The 21,816-nt window shown below is 55.2% G+C and overlaps 8 protein-coding genes across 8 annotated transcripts; 4 read left to right on the top strand and 4 right to left on the bottom strand.

The window, feature by feature from the left end:
- Nucleotides 1–81: 81 nt before the first annotated feature.
- L969DRAFT_48259 (uncharacterized protein) lies at nucleotides 82–5,099 on the top strand (the record flags this gene model as incomplete). Its single annotated transcript, XM_014713014.1, has 4 exons — nucleotides 82–2,537; nucleotides 2,585–2,859; nucleotides 2,913–4,288; nucleotides 4,338–5,099. The coding sequence occupies 4 exons, from the start codon at nucleotides 82–84 to the stop codon at nucleotides 5,097–5,099; spliced, it is 4,869 nt and encodes a 1,622-aa protein (XP_014568500.1).
- A 20-nt stretch (nucleotides 5,100–5,119) lies between these two features.
- Nucleotides 5,120–6,997, bottom strand: L969DRAFT_102623 (uncharacterized protein; the record flags this gene model as incomplete). Its single annotated transcript, XM_014713013.1, has 3 exons — nucleotides 5,625–6,997; nucleotides 5,394–5,569; nucleotides 5,120–5,346 (listed from the first exon to the last, which is right to left on the bottom strand). Exons 1-3 carry the CDS (start codon nucleotides 6,956–6,958, stop codon nucleotides 5,120–5,122), a joined length of 1,737 nt encoding a protein of 578 aa, XP_014568499.1. The 5' UTR covers nucleotides 6,959–6,997.
- An 88-nt stretch (nucleotides 6,998–7,085) lies between these two features.
- Nucleotides 7,086–10,715, top strand: L969DRAFT_48143 (uncharacterized protein; the record flags this gene model as incomplete). Its single annotated transcript, XM_014713012.1, has 14 exons — nucleotides 7,086–7,123; nucleotides 7,212–7,243; nucleotides 7,303–7,928; nucleotides 7,993–8,145; nucleotides 8,193–8,502; nucleotides 8,552–8,673; nucleotides 8,724–8,927; nucleotides 8,983–9,087; nucleotides 9,137–9,263; nucleotides 9,326–9,481; nucleotides 9,529–9,699; nucleotides 9,749–9,958; nucleotides 10,009–10,226; nucleotides 10,281–10,715. 14 exons carry the CDS (start codon nucleotides 7,086–7,088, stop codon nucleotides 10,713–10,715), a joined length of 2,907 nt encoding a protein of 968 aa, XP_014568498.1.
- Nucleotides 10,716–10,759: 44 nt separating this feature from the next.
- On the bottom strand, nucleotides 10,760–12,803 carry L969DRAFT_93710 (uncharacterized protein; the record flags this gene model as incomplete). Its single annotated transcript, XM_014713011.1, has 3 exons — nucleotides 10,760–11,132; nucleotides 11,185–11,868; nucleotides 11,917–12,803. The coding sequence occupies 3 exons, from the start codon at nucleotides 12,801–12,803 to the stop codon at nucleotides 10,760–10,762; spliced, it is 1,944 nt and encodes a 647-aa protein (XP_014568497.1).
- L969DRAFT_86475 (uncharacterized protein) lies at nucleotides 12,797–13,967 on the top strand. The gene has a single exon (XM_014713010.1). The coding sequence runs from the start codon at nucleotides 12,978–12,980 to the stop codon at nucleotides 13,578–13,580; it is 603 nt and encodes a 200-aa protein (XP_014568496.1). The 5' UTR covers nucleotides 12,797–12,977; the 3' UTR covers nucleotides 13,581–13,967.
- L969DRAFT_93709 (uncharacterized protein) lies at nucleotides 13,571–15,951 on the bottom strand (the record flags this gene model as incomplete). The annotated part of the gene is made up of 8 exons (XM_014713009.1): nucleotides 13,571–13,665; nucleotides 13,719–13,851; nucleotides 13,903–14,400; nucleotides 14,453–14,564; nucleotides 14,620–14,721; nucleotides 14,770–15,436; nucleotides 15,486–15,689; nucleotides 15,741–15,951. 8 exons carry the CDS (start codon nucleotides 15,949–15,951, stop codon nucleotides 13,571–13,573), a joined length of 2,022 nt encoding a protein of 673 aa, XP_014568495.1.
- Nucleotides 15,952–16,299: 348 nt separating this feature from the next.
- On the bottom strand, nucleotides 16,300–17,293 carry L969DRAFT_47458 (uncharacterized protein; the record flags this gene model as incomplete). The annotated part of the gene is made up of 2 exons (XM_014713008.1): nucleotides 16,300–16,850; nucleotides 16,900–17,293. The coding sequence occupies 2 exons, from the start codon at nucleotides 17,291–17,293 to the stop codon at nucleotides 16,300–16,302; spliced, it is 945 nt and encodes a 314-aa protein (XP_014568494.1).
- A 169-nt stretch (nucleotides 17,294–17,462) lies between these two features.
- L969DRAFT_93707 (uncharacterized protein) lies at nucleotides 17,463–21,815 on the top strand (the record flags this gene model as incomplete). Its single annotated transcript, XM_014713007.1, has 4 exons — nucleotides 17,463–18,601; nucleotides 18,651–18,696; nucleotides 18,745–21,524; nucleotides 21,581–21,815. 4 exons carry the CDS (start codon nucleotides 17,463–17,465, stop codon nucleotides 21,813–21,815), a joined length of 4,200 nt encoding a protein of 1,399 aa, XP_014568493.1.
- Between the last annotated feature and the right edge of the window lies 1 nt (nucleotide 21,816).

The raw sequence follows: 21,816 nt of genomic DNA, 5'->3' as shown, positions 1-21,816 counted from the left end.
GAGCGCCGAGAGGCACGGGCACGTCCACGAAAGCGCGACTGTCGCCCTGTCGAGTCACAGGATGCGGCAACTAGCGATGACATGAACTACAAAGAGGCGCAAGAAGCAGAGCTAGAGGTACTGCAGGCCATCTACGGTGATGACTATACAGCCGGGCCCAGCGAGAAGGCAGGAAAGACAGCATGGAAAGCCGTCAATAACTTGCTCGAGTTCAGGCTCAGGATCCGGCCTCTCGAGGTCTCCCTGCAGGGCAAAGTCGGCGTGACACTTGTCATCACTCTTCCCAAGACCTACCCTCGCATTGCAGTACCTCTCGTCCAGCTCCAAGACTGCGCTGGCCTGTCCCAAGGCCAGATACAATCGCTAAATGATGCACTCTCTGCAGCAACGAAGCGCTTGGCAGGTCAAGAGATGCTCTCTGAACTGGCCGACCTGGCTGCCGGCATCATCACAGAGCATCATAGCATCGTACAGTCGGACACACAAGCCAGTCTGAGCGACGAGATGGCCCTGCGAGCCGAACGCGAGCAAACTGAATTCCAGCTACAACAGGCTGCCCTTGCCGAGCAGCATGCCCGCATAGAGACAGAGGAGAAGGCACGCCTATCTGAGCAGATTGAGTCGGACAAGCAGCGCAAGCGTGACGCCGTCAAACTTGAGCGCGAGATTCGAGCGAAAGAACGCGCAACTTTGGCGGATGATGCGGATGAGCACGAGATGGAGCTTGCTCGCAGACGGATACCGCTCGAGCGTTTCCCTCACAGCCTCTACCTCGACGAAGGCACTGTCGACCACGCTATCGTAATGCGAGGTGCCCGGATCGAATGCCAGCTTCCCTATGGCGAATGTTGTCGCGCGCAATGTCTCTTCGGCGAGGGTCAATTGCAAGCGATCCGAGTTCATGAATTCCAGATTTCCAATCCTTTTCTTGCCAGCTATCAAGGCCGCCGCAAGCTGATCAAGCTTGTTGACGCCATCAATCAGGTTGCAAAAGTGAAGAGCGCACTGATCTCTTCCACCTTTGGCGCCGCTTTGCTTCAAGGACGCGGTGCATTAGAAGCCCAGGCCGCGCCTCAGCGTCTGCTCATCATCACCTCTGACGAGCAGATACCAAATCTGCGGCAGGTCCTCTCTGCCGGCTCATTTCCACCACAGCGCGCTCTTGAAGTCGCTGTCTTGCTCACGCAGAGTCTCCTTGGCCTTCACGAAGCTGGCGTGCCTCATTGTGCCGTCAATCTGGATAATGTGTTGCTCATGCCGGCTCAGCAGCTGTCACTCAAACTCTACGGAGCAACGTGGCTGGCAGAAGTCGACGATCTGAATGCGGCCAATCCGTTCAGTAGGGCGTCATCGCACGCAAAGTCTGTCGCAAGATATCCTCTGCCATGGTGCAGTCCTGCAGCGATACACGAGCCGTGGCATTACGATCGCCCGCGGGATATGTGGGATCTTGCAATCGTCTTTTCGCAACTGTTCTTCGGCTCAGAAGTAATGGACGTGTTCGGGTCACCCACTGAGCTCCTTCGGCGACCACCAGCGCAGCTCGGCGACGATCTGCATGGTCTTCTCGCTGCGCTGTTTCGGCCTGAAAGTCGCCAGAGGCCGACAGTTCAGCAAAGTCTCAAAGTGCTGCAGGCTGTCGCGATGAGCCCATCAAAGATCTCTACCGTAGTCTATGCGCCATTGCAGCAACCTCTGAGTACGCCATCCATGCGCTCGCCACTCAAGTCGCCGCGCAAGGCGACCGATGAGGACACTGGCTTCTTCGGCAGTCTAACCGTGCCTCAGGCAATTTCCTCCTCGCGCTACCAAGCAGATTTCGTCGAAGTCGAATTTCTCGGACGGGGTGGATTCGGTCAAGTTTGCAAAGCGCGCAACAAGATCGATGGCCGATTCTACGCGATCAAGAAGATCAAGCTGCAATCGCGCGATGCTACCGCCGAGCAGAAAATTCTCAGGGAAGTCACAATCTGGTCTCGCGTCTCTCACGAGAACTTGGTACGATTCCACACATCTTGGATCGAGAGCGAGACAGCAGCGTCTGGCGAAGCCGATAGCGAGCTTGGCTCTTCGCTTCAATCCGACTCGAATAGTCGCGTGCATACCAACGGCACTTCAGCCTCGCCCTCGGACGACAGTGATGATGAACACAGCGATCTCGACTCCGATGGCGATTTGGTCGATGATGATTTTGAGTTCTCTATGGCGAATGACCTCAACGAGTATGCTGCTGATGCCAACGAACGCGATGCTTCTTCGTACCCCTTCGTTCGTTTTGGGCCAGAGCGCAGCGGCGCACCTTCCTCGAACGTTACTGCATCTGCGACGCCTACGTCCCTCAGAGCGAGCGCAAGTATACAAGATCTATCGAATGGCGCTTCATCGCCAACCATCAAGCGAACGCTGTATATTCAAATGGAGTTGATCGAGGGCGCTACTCTAAGAGAGGTGATAGACTCACAAGGCATCACCGTCTCTGAAAGCTGGCGCTTGCTGCGTCAGATGCTCAGTGCCATGGAGCACTTCACCGCCATGAAGTGCGCCTACTTGCCTTATACATTTCAAAGAGCTGATGGACTTGCAGCATTATTCATCGTGATCTCAAGCCGAGCAATATTTTCCTTACTCAGCGAGGTGATATCAAGATTGGCGATCTTGGGCTCGCGGTCGAGCAAGATGCCACAGAGCTGCTGCCCGATGCTGCACATGAGCCACAGAGTCTAAACGCGGAGATTGACCTGACTTCTGCAGTTGGCACGTCACTGTACATTGCGCCTGAGATGATGGCGAAAACGTCGGCCGCCCGGCCTAATGGACCCCGATATAACAACCGCGTCGACATGTATGCCCTTGGCATAGGTCAGCTCATTCCGCTGTCTGCTTGAAAATTAACTTAGAAGCAATCGTTTTAGTCATGTTTGAGATCTGGTATCCAATGAAGACCGGCATGGAAAGGATACATATCATAAAACATCTACGCACACCAGAGGTCGTCTTCCCGGATGACTGGCCTGCATATGGTGATGCACGACAGACGCGCATAATCCAATGGCTACTTTCGCATGATCCTGCAGCACGAGCCTCGCCTGCTGACCTCCTAAAAAGCGATCTCTTGCCGTCCGCTATAGTCGATGAGACTCTTCAGGAGATCCTGCGGATACTCTCACAAAGTGGCTCTTCCAATCGACAATCGGTGTTGAATGCAGTCTTCCAGCAGCCGGTGCAAGATCGCAAGCGTGCCGACTATAGCTTCGATGCCGCGCCCGATAGATTCAGAGCGTTTGACTCGCTCGTAAGTGCAACTTTGCGTTCAATCTACGAGCGAAGAGGCGCCATCGAGTATCCGATTGATCAGATTCTGCCTGCGCACGAAAGCTACGACAAGGAACACGCGCGACTTGTCCGCTTGATCGACGAAGACGGTCTTGTCACATCAATGCCTTTCGACCTCGTGCTGCCTTTCTGCCGTAAAGTCGCTCGGGATCCTGGGTTTGCACGCTTCAAATCCTGGACCATTGCTCCAATCTATCGGCGTAATCCTGCAGGAGGTTCGCCCTTAAGTGCACTCGCCAGCTCCTTCTTTATCGTTTCGGAGCAGCGAACAGTTGCATCGGAAGCCGAGCTGATTCAAGCAATCGATGCAATCCTTGACGTGTTTCCGATGCAAGAGGGCTACGAGCACCTCGTCAATCACACTGACATCCTCGATATCATCTTAAGACCGTTTGCACTTTCGCGTCGTTCCGTCGTTCGTTCTGCTCTCGAAGCGTTCCGTCGTACTACCCGGAGCTGGGCCAAATTCAGCAAAGAAGCAACCGAGGTGCATGGCCTCGAGAATAAGGAAATCGACACTCTCGCGCTCCTCGACTTCGCAAGCGAACCAGTCAACGCTGCGGAGAGAATCCTTGCGGCATGCCCAAGCGATCGCGCAGAGGTGGAGAAAGCTTGCGAAGAATTGCAGGCGATGGCTCGCATGGCTAGCGTGCTCGGTTTGCATCGTCCGATCTTCGTTGCACCCTTGCTCTCGCTCAACGAACGGTTTGTCGGACCCGGCATATTCTTTCAGACATGTCTCCCAAATCGCAAGGCAACATTGGCGTCAGGTGGACGGTATGACAAGATCACAAGCGAGCTCGCCGCGCCGGACAAGTCCCATATTCTGCCGCATGTCGTCGGCGCCCAGATCGCGGTTGCCAGATTGAAAGAAGCCATAGCGCGTGATCAAGAGCTTTCGACACAAACTGCATCTGATCGGGGCGCTTGGTCGCGTCGTCGAGTAGATGTTTATGTATGGCTGAGCACATCTGTACGGCGTCCAGTACTGATGCTTTTACCAGGTGGTCTCGTTCGCTGATGGACTCCTCGAAACCCGTCTCAGTCTAGTTAAGGAGCTGTGGGCTCGTGGCATACGAGCGGATCTGATGTACGACCACGACTGGCAAGAGATCGACGTAGAGACGGTCGCAGCAACATGCCGACAGGAAGGCGTGCTTTATATGGTGATCGCCAAGCAGCGTAGTGGGTCTAAGGATCAGATCTTGAAAGTGCGCGACATGCGAGGGGGCGAAGAGGAAGTCATTCGCGCTGACTTGGCAGAATATATCGAAAGCAAGATCGCGGCAGAATCCAGAACAGATCCAGCGCGAAGGGATGCATCGACGATATCTACGGCATCGACACAGACAGACAAGCTGCTACCCAGCGCGAGCAACTTTCATCTTTTGTTGCCTGCTGATCTCGAATCAAGCGGGCGGGATGCCAATCGACGACGCACGAAGCAAAAGTCCCTCGTCTTCGAGAAGGCGCAAGCAAACATCATGCAACTCGTTTGCACGACAGATGCGCTGTCTGTATTTGCCATCGATGTCGATGGTCAAGCGTTTCGTACCATGTCTGAGCAGACAAGCTGGGTGGTGGAAGACGATGCGCAGGCAATCAAGACGATTTGCGACCTCGTTCCGCCGAACCGCAAAGCGTACATACTGTCTGTCCGAGACCGTCTGAAGCGCTTCAGAGCGGACAATCCGAACTCTCTGTTTGTATGGCTATACTCGATCAGGGAGTACAGAGCGGCTTTGTTGTGTCTGTCATCATATTAATTGATGTTGTCTGTACGTATCTATCTTCCTCTTGTCTCGAAAGGCAGCGTTGCCATACAAATCGTTGCGGTTGCAAACGCACCCGCACTAACGAAGAGCGGTAGAGAGACTGATAGACTAAGCAGTAAGCCGGTCAACAAGGGCGCGATGATGCCAGCAACGCGACTGAGAGCAGATGCTATCCCGCAACCTGTACCACGGATACGAGCCTCAAAGACCTCTGGCGTGTAACCGTATATAATGGCATCTGCGCTGCCAGTGAGTCCTTGTGACGGTGCTTGTGAAAGTGCGTACACATGAGCGTAGCCATAAGGCTGACTAGCATCGAGCTCAGCACAACTCCTGCTTTGGAGGTGACCATGACGAATATGAAGGTTCCCAGTGCGGTCATAAGGGTCGAGAGCGCCATGGATCCTCTGCGACCAAGACGAGTCTCGATCAGATAGGCGCCAATGATGCTCCCTGGACATCTGCAAGCCAATGCAGCTCTGTTTAGATATTGATGACTCTCGAGAACCGACTTACCCTGCCACCGTGTAGATTACATACTCTTGTAGCGATTCCGTCAAGCCGCCGCCAAGCTCTTCTCGCCCTACTTTGTCTTCGAGAAACTTTGGCAGATAGACATTGAAAATCGTGTAGCCGGCCGAGACGAAGAACCAGATGAGCCAAACAAGGGTCGTCGTGCGTGCCCACTTGGGCGAGAAGAGAATATTGATGCGTCCTCTGAGCTGCTCATAGGAGCTGAAAATGTTCTCTACGTATCTCGACCAGAACGAACGATCGATGCTTGGCGTGTGCTTACGCTCATGGCCATTTATCTGCTCGTCCGGATTGGCAGACTCGGGTACGTGGTCGTACACAGTCTGGGGTATCGGCGCCGAGTCATGCATGTCGACATCGTCTTGCATGTCTTCGACACTGAGGTCGATGACCTTGCCGTTGACTCGCAGAATCTCTCTCAGGACAAGCACGGCTTCTTCTGTCCGGCCTGATACGACGAGAAACTTGGCAGATTCATGCAAGCGGAAGAAGAGGACTCTGCAGAGAAACATGACAAAGGTCACGCCGCCTAGCGCAAGCAGGAGCAATTTCCAGCCATTGTTTGTACAGAGATCGGCTACGTCAGATTCTTGCAAATTCGAAACGCACGATCGACTTGGCAGTATGATGAGGGCGAGCAAAGAAGTAGTCACAGCACCCAGTGAGAAGAAGAACGAGAGGCCAGTGATGAGAAAATGTTTTGTCTTTGGTATACACTCTAGCGCCAGGGTGCCGTCTGTGGAGATACTGCCACCGACGCCTGTGCCCAGACAGACGAGGACGAGGCAGAGCTGCAGAAAGGATGTCGTGAAAAATGCGAGTGTGCCGAAGATGGCAGTGACGAGGAGTGTGCCTTGGAAAGCGTACAATCTGCCGTAGGAATCGCTAATGCTTCCCCAGAAAGACGCGCCTACGGCCATGCCGGCAAACATGGAAGCCGACAGAAGGCCGATATAACGATCGCTGACGGCATATTCTGCCTGTACACGAGGCAGGATGACAGCGATGCCTTGGAGCCAAGCATTCTCGGCTGCCCAACCTCCGCCGGCAAGCAAAAGCAATCGTTTTTGGTACAAACCAAATCCGACGCGCTCGAGCGTTCTATCCAGGGGCGTCTCACTGTGCAGACTAGCGCTTTCTTCTTGGAGGGGAGACGATGGCTCGTCGTGTGAGCGTGTGCCATAGTCGATACTCGAGAGTTTGCGCGGCTCCCATGAAGGCTCCAGATGGTCAGGCTGAGCGGTCCGAGGACTGGACGAAGGAACGTCTTGCCACGCAAGCTGATGCTCGTCGAGGAGCGCTTGACGGGACGTCATCACCGATACATGTTGGCTTGATATCGACCTACCACTTGGCCTGGCCGCTGTGTGACGCGGTAGTAAATGACCCCAGTCGTCGCCACGCGACGTGTCGAGGGCCAGCCAAGCTTGGCCAGCGAGTGCGATGGCTCAGCAGCTTCCGCCTGGTTGGGCTGCTCAATGGTACGTATCGCTGCAGTGCTCATAGCTTGACGCATGCACTTTCGCGCTCCACTGCCACGTGCATGTCGCTCACGCCAACGTTGCGCAGGGATCCCCAGCACAATCGCAACCTCTACATCGGTGCGTGGCTTTCCGTCTGCTAGCTGGCCTTCATTACTGAGGTCGACTCCTCGTCATAGATACGACGACCAATCGCTCGCAATGGGAGCCGCCGACCGGTCCAGCTGGCGGCCTGACCGGACAGCACGGACAACCCGCGCCGAATGGAGCTGCCATGGCTGGTCAGCAAACAGGTGCAGGAGGTCGTGGCACGCCCAGTACAAGTGCACCCGGCCCTGCACGCTCGAAGCGACAGTACGCTGCCAATCAGAATGAGCTGTACTATGGCAATCAACAAAATTACGGTCAAGGCACGGCTCAGCAAGGCAACGATCAAGGTCAATTTTTCTCGCCTGCTGCACAAGCTGGACTGCAACCGCCACTCGCATCGCCCGGAACGCTGCCGGGCGCGAATAGAATGCCAACGGCGCCATATGGGCAGCAACAGCCTGCTCAAAATGGCGCTCCCCAGTCTGGCTTTCCTTTTAATCCTACCGCTGGCTATAGTCAGCCGTCCACCTTTCAGCCGGCTTTCTCGCCCCAGCAGCAGCCTCAAGGCAGCGTGGCCGGCGTGACAAACTCGTTTGCTGCAATGAACGTCGCCAACAGACTCGTGTCTAACACGACCAACATCAATCTGATTGGCCTGCCGTTGAATCCCATCGAGCTCAACATTCCTCCGCCCCTTATAAACCTACCGCAAGGCGTCAGTCTGTCCAAGGATTTGGGTGCTCGGGCTAGACTGACATCCTGGCGTTGCTGACGTTCAGTGCTGTATCTCTGACAATCCTAGAGCAAACGCCGATCCGAGCTATATGCGATCTACCATCAACGCTATACCCACGACGAACTCGCTCTTGCAAAAGTCAAAGGTGCCCTTCGCGCTCGTCTTGACGCCCTATCGCAGTGTCGGGCCGGATGATGTAGGTCGCGCCCCGATTTTCCAGTGAGCAAGCTGACTGTGCCACAGGACGAAGTGCCCGTCGTCACCGACACCGTCATCGCGCGGTGTCGACGCTGCAGAACCTATATCAATCCTTACGTGACCTTCATCGAGTCTGGCAATCGATGGAAGTGCTGCATGTGCTCGCTATCCAACGAGGTGCCCCAGCTATTCGACTGGGATCAGCAAACAAATCAGCCAGCAGATCGATGGAATCGCGTCGAGCTGAATCACTCGGTTGTGGAGTTCGTCGCGCCTTCGGAGTACATGGTCAGGCCGCCACAACCGCCCGTATACGTTTTCCTCATCGACGTCTCCTATGCCGCCATCCGAACAGGTAAGCCAGGGCGCGCGTCGGTGTCATTTGTGCTGACAGGTACGCACAGGCATGGTTGCAACTGCGGCAAGAACGCTACTGGAATCGCTCGATAGACTCCCCAACGAAGGCGATCGAGCAAAAATCAGCATTATCGCCATTGACACGTGCCTGCACTTCTTTTCTGTTAACGTTCGCCGTTTCCTCTGCGTAGGTACAGCAAAGCTGACATTGGAGATCAGCCGGGAGCCACCGAGCCCAACATGCTCGTCGTGGGCGATTTAGACGAAATCTTTCTGCCAAAGCCAGCAGACATCCTGCTCAATCTCACCGAAGCTCGAGCCGGCATCGAAAGCTTACTGGGCAGGCTCAATGACATGTTCAAAGACACGCATTCTGTCGGCAGCGCTCTCGGACCAGCGCTACAAGCGGCGTACAAGCTTATCGTGAGCCATCTCTGTCTTGCCAACAGTTCTCATCCTGATTCGCGGGCCTTCACAGTCTGGTGTGGGAGGCAAGATCTTTGTCTTGAGTGCAACGTTGCCCAGCTTAGGGCCTGGTGCGCTCAAGAACCGCGAAGACCCGAAATTGCTCGGCACTTCAAAGGTGCGGATATCGCTCTAATGCGAGTCGCAGCATATTAATCGTGTAACAGGAATCGTCGTTGTTACAGGCCGCTGCTGGAGGTTTCTACAAAGGCTTAGCCATCGATTGCTCCAGAACGCAGATTTCGGTCGACATGTGGCTCTTTACGTCGGCTTACACCGATGTCGCTACCCTGAGTGTGTCTGATTTCAACAGCTCGAGTATGATAATATACTGATCAAGCATATCGCCCATACAGGCAGTCTACCGCGGTACACTGGCGGTGCGACATTCTTCTATCCGGCTTTTGATGCGGGACGATCAGAAGATGCGCTCAAATTTGCGCACGAATTCGCCAACGTCGTCACGAGTCCGGTCTGTCTTGAAGCGGTCATGCGCGTACGAGCTTCCAAAGGTATTTGGGAACACCGCACCCTTTGCGCCGTGCTGACTGTCCCGCAGGCCTGCGGATGTCTGCGTGTCATGGCAACTTTTTCGTTCGCTCGACGGATTTGCTCGCGCTACCTGCCGTCCCGATCGATCAATCCTATTGCATCGAGATGCAAATCGAAGATCCCATCGCGGCGCCTATTGTCGTGCTACAAACCGCCGTACTGCACACGACCTCATTCGGTCAGTACCGTTCAGACTCTTTGAAGCATGAGCTCACGTCTGGCTGAAGGCGAGCGTCGCATCCGCGTCATCACGCTGGCCCTACCGACGACGGCGAGCATCAGCGAGGTCTTTGCAACCGTCGATCAATCGGCGCTCGTCACTTTGCTTGCGAACAAGGCCGTCGAGCGGTGCATGCAGGCAAAGCTTGAGGATGCTCGCGATGCCCTCCAGAACAAGCTCATTGACATTCTGAGCAGCTTGAAATCTGTCATGGCCTGTACGTCAAGCTGTGGCTGCTGATCAGCTTTCGCTGACATTCACGGGCAGCTTCCGGCCCCAGCCCGCAGCTGCTTGCGTCTGAGAATATGAAGCATCTACCGTTGCTCATACTTGGTCTGCTCAAGCACGTTGGGTTGCGGCAGAGCTCGACGATTCCCTCCGATTTACGATCTTACGCCCAAGCGCTCTTAACGACTCTGCCAACTCAATTATTGATACCCTACCTTCATCCCCAGCTCTACTCGTTACACAATATGCCTTCAGAGGTTCGCACATTGTTCTCTGCGCTCTCTCTGCCGGGCTGACGGAGCTAAATGCAGTGTGGTACGGTTGGCGAGCACGGCGTGATCATGCCATTGCCGTTGCCGGCCAGCAGCGAGCGCCTAGAGCGACACGGTCTTTTCTTGATCGAAGATGGACAGAATCTCTTCCTGTGGATCGGCCGTGATGCTGTGCCAAAGCTGGTCAATGACGTCTTTGATCTGCCGACTTATCACTCGCTCGCTGGCGGCAAGATCACGCTTCCTCAGCTGGAAAATGACTTCAACAAACGCGTGAATGCCGTCATTGGCAAAGTGCGAGAGTCTCGCAGAGGTCCCTATTGGCCGCATCTCTACCTGGTCAAAGAAGACGGCGATCCTTCGCTGCGCATGTGGGCACTCAGCATGCTTATCGAGGATCGTGCGGAGCACCTGCCGTCGTACGCTCAGTGGCTGGGTCAAATCAAAGACAAAGTGAACGCTGCTTCATCTTAGGTCGTGGTCTTAGTACATTGTACAATCTAGATGCAAGTGGGTAGCTATATCATTTGCGAGCTTGCGAGAGCGATACATGCGATGAGCAGACTTGCGAAGTTTCGACTGTCAAGTGCCGCTGCCGATGATGATGATGCTGCCGATGTCCCAGAAGAGGGCGAGGCTTTCCCCGTCGAAGTCGCTGCTGTCGATCTGGAGCCCGCGGCTGCTACAGTGGAGGTCGGCGAGTCTCCGTAGCTGGTGTCAGTCGGTGGTACAGAGTTTATGCTTTGGAGTAGCGAGATAGCAGAGCTGCGAAAGTCATCTGTCGTCATGTCTACTGCGTTCTCAGTGAGATTGAGTAATGCGGCGCTCGGACCGTAGTCGTTCCATTGAGGCAAAGAGTCGCCATTTGGGTCTAATCCAGTGATGAAGTTACTGGGCAACACGTCAGCTCGCTCGATCAAGGTGAGCAGCAGGGCGGGCGTACATCCAATAGTCTGCCACCTGATACGCAAATGTTGTCGTCTCATGCAAGAAGATGAAGATGATCTCTGAGCCGTGTGAGATACCCAGATGGGACGCAGCGGCTAGCGCACTGGATGTCGTGCCGAGCTGGTAGTTCCATGCTTTGACACCGCTGCTTGCTGCATACTGCGCAAATCGTCTCCTGTTCGAATGAAAGGTGAAGTCGCCGGCAATCGAGGAAACCCGCTTGTACTCTGCATTAAGACCGAAGAGATTGGTGCCAGTGTCATAGGGCGAGCCGAGCGCAGGCGTGTTGGGATAAGCTGTCAAGATCTGGCTGATGTTGCCGTTGATAGGTGGCTTTTGACCCACGACGACGGCGCTCAAGCCAGCTACGATCTGGGCATCGCTTGTGACGCCGGTGGGCGAAAAAAGAGTGCCTTCGTCCCTGACGTCACCCATGATCATGGGCACCTTTGCAAAGCTGCCACCTTCTATGAGCTCAGCAGGAGGAGCAGTGACCAGCACGCCGTCATAACATGGCTGGTAAGGCAGTACACCGGAAGGAGCTGATTTGAGGCTGTTGGCTGCAAAGACGGTAGCGAAAGGCAAAGCTTGTATGCAAGCAAAATCGGAGCAGCCTGACGATGTCAGCAAAGGTGTGTAGTAGTAGCTCTGAGCTTGTGCGATACTCAGGTAGCCTCCCCTGTTTGCACCACGTCAGCTCAATGAAACTGACAAAGCAGTCGCCTACGTTGTAGGAAAGCCAGACTGCATGATCGCGCCGCGGTAGAGAGACGAGTCTGAGTAGAGCAAGTGATGGCCAACACTGAAGCCGCCTGCGCTGTCTCCGCCCATGACAACCTTGGTAGGATCACCACCGAAGCTTGCAATATTGTCCTGGACCCATTGAAGCGTCATCTTCTGATCGAGCAGGCCGGCGTTGAGATCGCTGGCAGACATGTCGCTGCTTGCCATGAAGCCGAATATGCCAATTCTATAATTACTTGCGACCCAGATGAAAGGCTGGTTGTTTGCTATGGCTCGCGTGAGTATGGCGGTGGGATTACGATAGGTTCCTGGTCCATCGGCATAGCCTCCGGCGAGCGAGCCGCCATAGAAATGGACATAGACTGGCAGACCAGCGCTGGCGGCGGTGCCGGTAGGGACATGTACATTGAGCACGAGACAGTCTTCACTGACTGCACTGGCATCTGTGCCTTGCGGACAGGCGTTGCCCGAAGTGGTGGCTTGAGTGACCGCCGAGCTGCTCGTGTTGATAGCCTGGGGCGCTCGAAAGCGTAAGGAGCCGGTTGGTGGTTGGGCGAACGGTATCCCGAGGTATTGATCTAGGGTGCTGTTGACGGTGGTGCCTGCATAGGTGCCTTGTGCGAGTGCTACAGTGGGTGGAGAGGATGCAAGGTCGAGTCCAGTAGACTGGCTCGCTGAATCTATGAGAGCAGAGACGAGAGTGCTGGTGTACTGGTAGTGCGACCCAGCGAGAGTGGAGATGTACTCGCTCAGCAAGTCGGCACTGCTGCCAAAGGTCTGATCGACCAGCCGCTGGATGGTCGACGGACTGACCGGCGTGCCGTTTGCCGAGACCGCAAGGCACGCCAGTCCTAGCTGCTTGAGCAGCATTGCGTTCACAGGTAGCAGATGAGCGGAGACGCAGCTGCGCCTTGCAAAGAGACCAGGCTAGCTGATCGACCTGCTGCGGCGAGTCTGAGCCATGTCAGTGGCGGCAGGGCAACGTTGGCGCCGTCGGCCTAAAAAAGCCTCGAGCGCCTGTTTCATTAGGCAGAGACATCTGCAATGTCAATGAAGCCCGAAGACTACATTGAGATCTGCAAGCAGCAGCGGCAAGCAACAGATGCGACCCCATCTTGGCAAGAGCTCGTCGAGCTCGTACGGACAGGCCATCTAGAGCGTTTGGGCAGGTCGACCAGAGATGAATCGCTCTACCAACAATTCCGCTCAGCTGTTGCTCGGGACTATCCTAGCGTCACATCATACCTAGCCAAGCGACTGGACTGGCCAATCAATCATGATGACACCCCAGAACTCTTTGATGTGAATATTCCGGCCGATTCGCTGCGATTGAGAGTGAACGATTGGGCGTACGACTTGCCGAATGACGTAACTCATTGGCTAGCTTGGTCCAAGCGACCTATACTAGCACCAGGCGAGCTCAGAGGCGGATGTCGCGGCTTCCTCCCTCCTCATACCATCCTACTCGAGCCTGACTTGACACCGACAGAGCAAGAGGCAGATCAACGCATTCGAGCATTTGTCGGGCAGCGCTTTCCGCCTCAGCATTTCGAGACCATCTACTTTGTCAATCCGCCCCTGCTTCAGTCTGTACTAGCAGTACCCCATGTTCATGTTTTTGCAAAGAGGTCTACAACTCAAGAATAGCCGCTGAACGACCAGATCCGCGCATGCCAGTCACCGCTCCCTGTAGCAAGGTAGCCCCCGACTTGCGACACCGCAATCGAAATCACTGGTCGATGCTACCATCAGCCTGAGTGCTCTAGGCCACAGCACGAGACTCACCAGAGTTCTTGTGACCTTGCAGCATGAAATGCGCCAAGCCCGTTTGCGGATCCCAAAATTGCACGCCTCGGTCTTTTGAACCAGAGACGATCCAGTGCCCGTCTGGCGAGACTGCCACTGACAGCACATAGTCCTTCACGAAGCAAGATCAGACGGGCCAGAAAAGCAAAGAGCTTAGACTTGCCTTGTGTCCGCTCAAAGTTTGAATGCAAGTCGCCAGACCGCCACTGTCTTCGCGCTTGATGCTACTGCTCTCGAACGCGGAGAGGTCCCACATCTTGAGTGTCTTGTCCAGCGAGCCCGATACGAGCCATTTGCCATCCGGTGCAAACGCGACTGAATAGACGCTATCCTTGTGGCCTTTGACTTTGTCGAGCAATCGACCAGTCTGAGCATCCCAGATTCTGACGAGCGTATCGAGCGAACCCGCAGCAAGTAATCGTCCGTCTGGTGAAAGTGCGACGGATGTCACGCCTGCGTCGACACTCGCGTCACCGGCAGAACCGTCGTCGATATTGAGCGTGAAGACAGAGATGCCCTTGTCCATGTCCCATACTCGCGCAGTCTTGTCGCCTGATCCAGAGACGAGCGTACGACCGTCGTGCGAAAAGGCTAGGCTGTAAATCTCCGATTGGTGCCCGTGAAAGGCGTGCCTTATCTTGCGCTTGCTCAAATCCCATATCTGCTCCGGATGACTCATTAGCTTCTGCGCACTAGTCAGACGATGCACTGACTCTAATGATGCGATCTTCTGAACCAGTCGCAATGTACTTGCCATCCGGACTGAAACAGGCACTCCGTATGTAGTTGTCTGCCTTGCTGTTGCTTGCATCATCAATCAAAACACTGTGCAACAGAACTCGATCAGGGGACAACCCTGATGGAGGAATCGCCCGCTTACCAGAGCTTCGCGCCAGTCTTTGTGTCATACAGATTCGTATTTCTATTGCAGCCCGTCGCAAGCACCTTGCCATCTGGCGAGAAGCGCACGCAGCACACGACACTGCTCAGTCTCGTCAGTCGATGCCAACGGGATCAGCATAGAGCTCGCCTGTCATGCACGAGGGTATGGACGAGCCCGACATCGAGCACGCGCTTCACTTTCGGGTTGAACATGGTCAACCAATCTGAACCCTCTTTCTTGAGATCTCTCGGCAAGGTGTCTGGATCAATGTCGACGAGCGGCAGTTGACTGCCCGGCGTGCCGGCACCCCCACGCGGGGTCTGGGAGGACAGCGCAGATCGAGCAGAATGTGTCCCGTTGGAGGGCGAGCTTTCGGATTCGCGAGCAGAAGTGCTCACACGAGGTCGATCTTCCGCCTCGCCGCTTCCAGAGTGTGACCCGCCATTGGCAGGGCGGGGAGCCGGCACCGGCGTCGTGCGACCAGGTGGAGCAGATCCAGTCTTGTCGCTGCTTGCGGCAGTGCGCTGAAGCGTGCTGGTCGAGCCAGCTTGAGGCACAGGTAACCGCGGGGAAGCTATCTCGTCTTGCCTTGCGCGTTTGGCTGCTGGCACGTGATCCTCCCGCCCATCTGGTCGCTCGCGCGGTGCAGCGTGTGGACTTGCGTAATCGCGCCGAGGCTGGGGATGCATTTTGCTAGGCCCGCCGGCATGATCGTGCCTGTATTGCTCCTGAGTACCGGCCTGTGCAGATTTGGGCGAGATTGTGGGCGGTGCTGTGCTAAAGGGTGCAGAGCCGCTGGCAAAGGGCGCATTGGCTGTTTGACTGTCAGCACATGCGCTTTCACATACTCATGAGAGACGCACGATGCTGATGCTGATGTGATGGCATCAGCAGCGGCTCTTGATGCGGGTTGCTCGGCCGGCCTTGCGCTTGCGCCTGTACCGATTCGAGCTCCTTTCGCAATCTCATCACCTCGTCTTCATAATGCGCCTTCACTTTGAGATGCTCTCGCTCCAATTCGAGTAGATCGTGTCGGAGCGCTTGCACTTCTGAGATTTGGTTTGCGGCTATGTGTCCAGCATCAGCAACTATGGGGGTCGATCACAAATTTGGCGTACTGTGTGCCTCAAAGTCGAGATTTTGGGCCTTGAGCGTCTGAGCCTCTGAGGTGACTTGGTCAAACTCGCCCTTGACAAAGTCGAGCAGATCTGCCAGTCTGGCCCCGGTAGGTCCACTATTGTGACTACCGCCAACGACTTGATTGGAGCTCGTCGTGACGGCGCTTGGTGCGCCCAGAGCCCGATGGTTGTACGTCGAAGGATGGGCCATGATCGCTCTTGCTGCTTGGCCTAGCCCGCAACGCTATCGAGCAGGGCAAAGAGGCGGTCGAGCGGTGCGAAAGCGTCTATCGCGCGGTGCCCGCCTCGGAGGACCAGTGCGGCCAATGCCTCTTGTGGATCGCAGGCAGCCGCTTGACACCTTTCTTGAGATCCCCCACTATTGATGGCTTTCACAGATCGCTCGCTTAGTGCCTCGACAGCGCACGTAAGGCAGAAACGAGATCGACTCGACTCGTGTCTGCGGGAAGGAAACTCGGGGAGATCGGAGGATGTTCCAATTTCATCAACGCATGATTTGTCGCGGCTCGTCATGACCGACAGGCAAAGCTCGGAGAGTCTACAACAGCTGTACGAGACGCAGAAAGCTGTTCAGCGTCCATGCAGAAAGCCCCCAACTCTCTAGTGGTGTGCTCGCTTGCCCACGCAAGCCTTTATAATCGCCATCCTCTGTGAAGCCTTTAGTGTAGTCCGAGACGTCGAATGCTCTGTACTCGTGGTGCGCGAGCCCTCGAAACGCATGCTTACGTTGCCGATTTGGGTCGAGCAGCTCATAGAGCGGTATTGCAAACACTCGCTGGACTTCGCCGGGGTTGGGCAGCAGATCTTGTACGGAGAGAGTCGCAATCTGCTCGTCTGCGGACTGTGAATGGCCATGTAGCACGGCAACGAATGAGGCGACTTCTAGGCCATCTTTGCTCAATGTCGGATCAAGCTCGCCGAGGACTTGTACGCGCTCGGCAGGCAAGCCAATCTCCTCGTGCGTCTCTCGCACATAGCACGCGCAAGCAGAGCTGTCGCTGGCATCGATTTTCCCGCCTGTGAGAGAGATCTCGCCTGCATGAGAGCGCAATCTGCCTCCTCTGACCGTCAAGACTATTGCAGGTCTGACTGCATCCCGTTCGTAAGCGTATGGCGAGGCTCAACAGATTCGGCTTACTGGTCGAGCCTCCCAACGTGGCTAGCCGCTCATGCGCATTTTCGTCTCTCCACAAGACGGCGAGCTGGCTGCGATCATGCGGTACTGCGACGTTGCTCAAACCAACGCCGACAGCCGCTCTGCCGCCGCTCCATCGCTCGAGATTGTCGCCAAAGAACAGCTGTGAGACGGAATGCGGCACACGCGGAAGAGCCAGCTGTTGGCCGATCAGGACTGCAGTCGAACGTGTCAGGGGTCTGAGAGGATCAAAGAATGGCTGTCGACGCAATGTCGTTGTCATCCACCTCTCCTCATCCACTCGTGCACTGACCGCGAACACGTCGACACTTCGTCGTCCGGGGCAGCTCTTCCGAGCCGACAGAATCAGCGAGCTTTCGACAAGATCGGCCAGCATTTCGCCGATGCGTGAAGGCTCACAACACTCACTCGACCAGCATCAAAGCAAGCTGGCCTTCCACGGATCGCCAGGAGTCGTCACACGGACTCTTCCCCGACGGCCCCTTGGGTCAAGGGAAGCACAACACCGTGGGCATCGCGCTGTACTAGCCTGATACACGATCAAGATGGCATCCCTCTTACCCGCCGAGATGCCAGCCACGGGCGCCACGGTGAGCGCACCGGCAGCGCCTGCTCAAAGCGACTCGGACAATCGCGTTCCGGCGCCCGAGTCTCGCCCGACGCACACACACGAGGGCCATGACACGGCTAGCACTGCATTAGAAAGCTCCCATCCACAACTCTCATCGACATCTTCAGATACATCGGACACGGCCAATGAGACACTTGCACGCGAAAAGCAAAGCATGGACGAGAAGCACTCCACAAAACGCTCCAAAAAGAGCCTAGAAAAGTCTAAACAAACAGAGACGAAAGTCGACATCGACTCACTCGAATCGCTTCCGCCCAACCAGCGTACTGTCATCTCAGCACAGCTCAACGGTACTTCTATGCGTACCAAGGATGGCAGACCGGGCTACTTTGACGTTCTTGCAACCGCGACGCGTGGCGAGTGGGCGCTCATGTTCCTCGGCATTGTCGCCGCTGTCGTTGCCGGCTCTTTGCAGCCTTTGCAGACGCTCATCTTCGGCAACTTGACTCAAGTATTTGTGAACTACAGTCTAGCCTTAGCAAGCGGTGAAAATACAGAGGCAGCGAAATCGCAGCTATTCTCGATCGTCAGTCGCGATGCTGGCATCCTTGTCGGCATCGGTGCAGCTGCGGGCATCACTACATTCATCTATTCCGCGACATTCGTTTACACAGGAGAGGCGATCACTCAGCGCATTCGAGAGGCCTACTTGCGCAGTGTACTCAGACAAAACGTCGCCTACTTTGATAGCGTTGGAGCTGGCGAGGTCACCACGCGCATCGCGTCAGATACGCACAGTATCTACGAAGGCATCAGCGAGAAGCTGCCAGTGACCGTGCAATTCTTGTCTACCTTCGTTGCCGCTTTCATTATCGCTTACATCAGAAGTTGGAAGCTCGCATTGGCACTAACGGCCATCGTACCGGTCATCATGATATCTGGCGGTATCATGGTCTCCCTGCAGTCTAAGTACAAGGCCGAGATATCTGATCGCGTCGGTGAGGGAGGCACGCTGGCAGAGGAAGCACTCTCGACCGCGCGTACTGCTATTGCCTTTAATGCTCAGACTCGTCTTGTCGACATGTATGACAAGATCAGTCAACGTGCAGCTGGGCAGGTTTCCATGCTCTGCTGCGGTCCAAGCGCTGATATACGCATGCAGACTTGGCGTCAAGTCTGCAAAGATCTTTGCATTCGGCCTCGGCGTTGTGAGTTCGTCCGTCCTTCTTCATGTCCTTGCTAAGATCGCAAGGCAGATTTACTGGTCTATCTATGCAGCATACGGTCTTGCATTCTACTTCGGAATGCTACTCGTACGTACAGGCGATACTTCGGCAGGTATCGTCATCACTGTCACGTTCGCACTGTTGCTCGGCACATTTTCGCTCGTTTCGATCTCGCCGAATATGCAAGCCTTTTCGGCTGCCGACGGTGCAGCAGCTAAGCTCTTCGAGACCATCTATCGTCTACCCTCAATCGATTCGGGTAGCTCAAAAGGTCGCAAGCTCGACAAAGTCATAGGAGAGATCAGCTTTCACAACATTGACTTCTGGTACCCTGCCCGCCCGAAACAACAGATCCTTCACAACTTCAATCTCATCGCACAGCCAGGTCAGAAGACAGCGCTTGTGGGCGCTTCTGGTTCAGGGAAGTCCACCATCGTCGGTCTGCTCGAACGATTCTATGATGTCGCCGAGCCAGGCGCGGTAATGCTCGACGGTGTCAATATCAAGGACCTCAACGTGACTTGGCTGCGCAGTCAGATCGGTTTGGTATCGCAAGAGCCGACACTGTTCGCAAACACGGTCGCCGGAAATGTCGAATATGGCCTCATCAACAGCGAATACGAAGATCTGAGTGCAGAGAAGAAGCGTGAGCTAGTCATCGAGGCTTGCAAGTCTGCCAACGCGCACGACTTTGTCATGCTACTTCCCGAAGGCTATGAAACGCGCATCGGCGAACGAGGCATGCTGCTTAGCGGAGGTCAGGCACAGCGTATCGCCATTGCTCGTGCAATCATTTGCAACCCAGCTATCCTCATCTTTGACGAAGCCACATCAGCGCTCGATGGCACTTCCGAGGCGGTCGTACAAGCAGCACTGGACAATGTTTCGCAGTCTCGCACGACCATCACAATCGCTCATCGTCTTTCCACAATCAAGGACAGTCACAACATCGTCGTTATGAGCTCCGGTCGCATCCTAGAGCAAGGCCGACACGCGGAGCTACTGCAACGTCAAAATGGCGCATATGCGCGACTTGTGTCCGCACAACGATTTATGGATGATGCCGAGCCATCTTCTGATCCTGAAAATGAAGAGGAGCAGCTGCTCGAGGAGGTCAATGCTGTCAGACCGCAGCTACTGTCGACGCCTTCACGGCCTAGCTTGAGGCACAAGATTTCACTCAAGCCATCTCGAAGCAATGACCCGAATGAGCAAGATCCCAAGTCTGCTCTACCGCTCAACATCAATGACTCACCATCTCGCTACGGTATCTACACGCTGTTTAAGCGCATCGGACAGCTCAGCGATCACGACGAATGGAAGACTTACTGCTTGGGAACGCTCGGAGCTGCACTGGCCGGTCTAGTCTATCCTGCTTATTCGGTCATCTTTGGCTTCGTCATTGGTGCTTTCGGTGATCCTACACCAGGTGCACTTGCTCATGCAGGTCAGCTGTACGGTCTCATATCGCTCGGCTTAGCAATCTTCGCCGCGATCTCGATCTGGATGCAGAACTACTACCTTGCTGCAGCAGCAGAGCGCTTGTCGGCTCAGATACGCAGACGAACACTCGAGGCCGAGCTCCGTCAAGACGTGTCCTTCTTTGACCTCGAAGTCAACTCGACTGGCGTGCTCGTCACCGCAGTTTCTGATCGAGCTTCGAAAATCAATGGTATGGCTGGTGTTACTCTGGGGGTCCTGGTGCAGTCTTTGGTCACCCTATTGGCTGGCGTGGTCGTCGGCATTGGCTTTGCACCGAAAATTGGCGCAGTCGCTCTCGCGCTCGTTCCCTTCACCATCGGCGCTGGCGTGGTACGCACAAAGGTGGTCGTCGAACGTGATGCCAAGATCAAGGTCGTCCACGAAGAAAGTGCTCAAATAGCTTGCGAAGCTGCAGCCAGTCTTCGCACCGTCGCTGCTCTTACGAGAGAGGCTGACTGCGTGCGGATCTATTCCGAAGCTCTGCGCAAGCCTCAGGAGTACACCAATCGTCAGTCTCTCAACTCCAATATTGTCTACGGTATCAGTCAAGCGCTATCGTACTTTGTCATCGCGCTCATATTCTGGTACGGCTCGCATCTCCTGGTCGACGACGGACTATCTACCAGAAGCTTCTACGTCGCATTCTCTGCTGTTGTGCTTGGCTCAGTTGGCATCGGCAACACGCTCAGCTATGCTCCCAGTGCCGCTGGCGCGATCGGAGCAGCCCGGCAAACGCTAGCTCTGCTGGACAGCCGAGCCAGTATCGCTTCTGACGATACAACTGGCGAGATCATCGAGGCGCCCGTGGGCGGTCTGGAGGCTCGAGACGTCAAGTTTCGGTACGCAACAAGACCGCATATCCCCGTTCTCAAAGGCATAGATATCGAAGTCAAACCCGGGCAGTTCATCGCCCTTTGTGGATCTTCAGGCTGTGGCAAGTCGACCTTGATACAGCTGGCCGAGCGGTTCTACGACCCGATCGAAGGCGTCATTCGGTTCGATGGTCGGCCCTTGCCAACGCTCAATACGGGCGCGTATCGAGATCAGCTCGCGCTCGTTGCTCAGCAGCCCACGCTTTACAGCGGTACTGTCAAGTGGAATATCGTCATGGGCGCGACGAAACCGGCAGATCAGGTCACAGATGAGGAGGTCTTCGATGCTGCACGACAGTCTAACATACACGATTTCATCATGACGCTGCCAGATGGCTACGAGACCGCCGTCGGCAGCAAAGGCGGTCAGCTCTCCGGTGGTCAAAAACAGCGAGTATGCCTTGCTCGTGCGCTGATACGCAAACCGAAACTACTATTGCTCGATGAAGCCACAAGGTACGTCGGAGTTCATCCGCATTGCTAGACCACCAGCTTACCTGCAGCCTGCGCAGTGCACTCGATTCCGAGTCCGAGCGCGTCGTGCAAAAGGCTCTTGACGAAGCTGTCAAGTCTCGCTCGACTATAGCGATAGCTCATCGACTGTCATCCATTCAGTCGGCAGACATGATCTATGTTCTCAGAGAAGGCAAGGTGCTGGAAAAAGGCACTCATACACAGCTACTGCAGAACCGCAAATTGTACTTCGAACTCGTCAATCAGCAAGAGCTCGAGAACCGCAAACACTAGT

The sequence above is a fragment of the Mixia osmundae genome, assembly GCF_000708205.1.
Source record: "Mixia osmundae IAM 14324 unplaced genomic scaffold scaffold_4, whole genome shotgun sequence".
Lineage (NCBI taxonomy): Eukaryota > Fungi > Basidiomycota > Mixiomycetes > Mixiales > Mixiaceae > Mixia > Mixia osmundae.
This window is presented reverse-complemented; position numbering and strand designations above follow the sequence as displayed.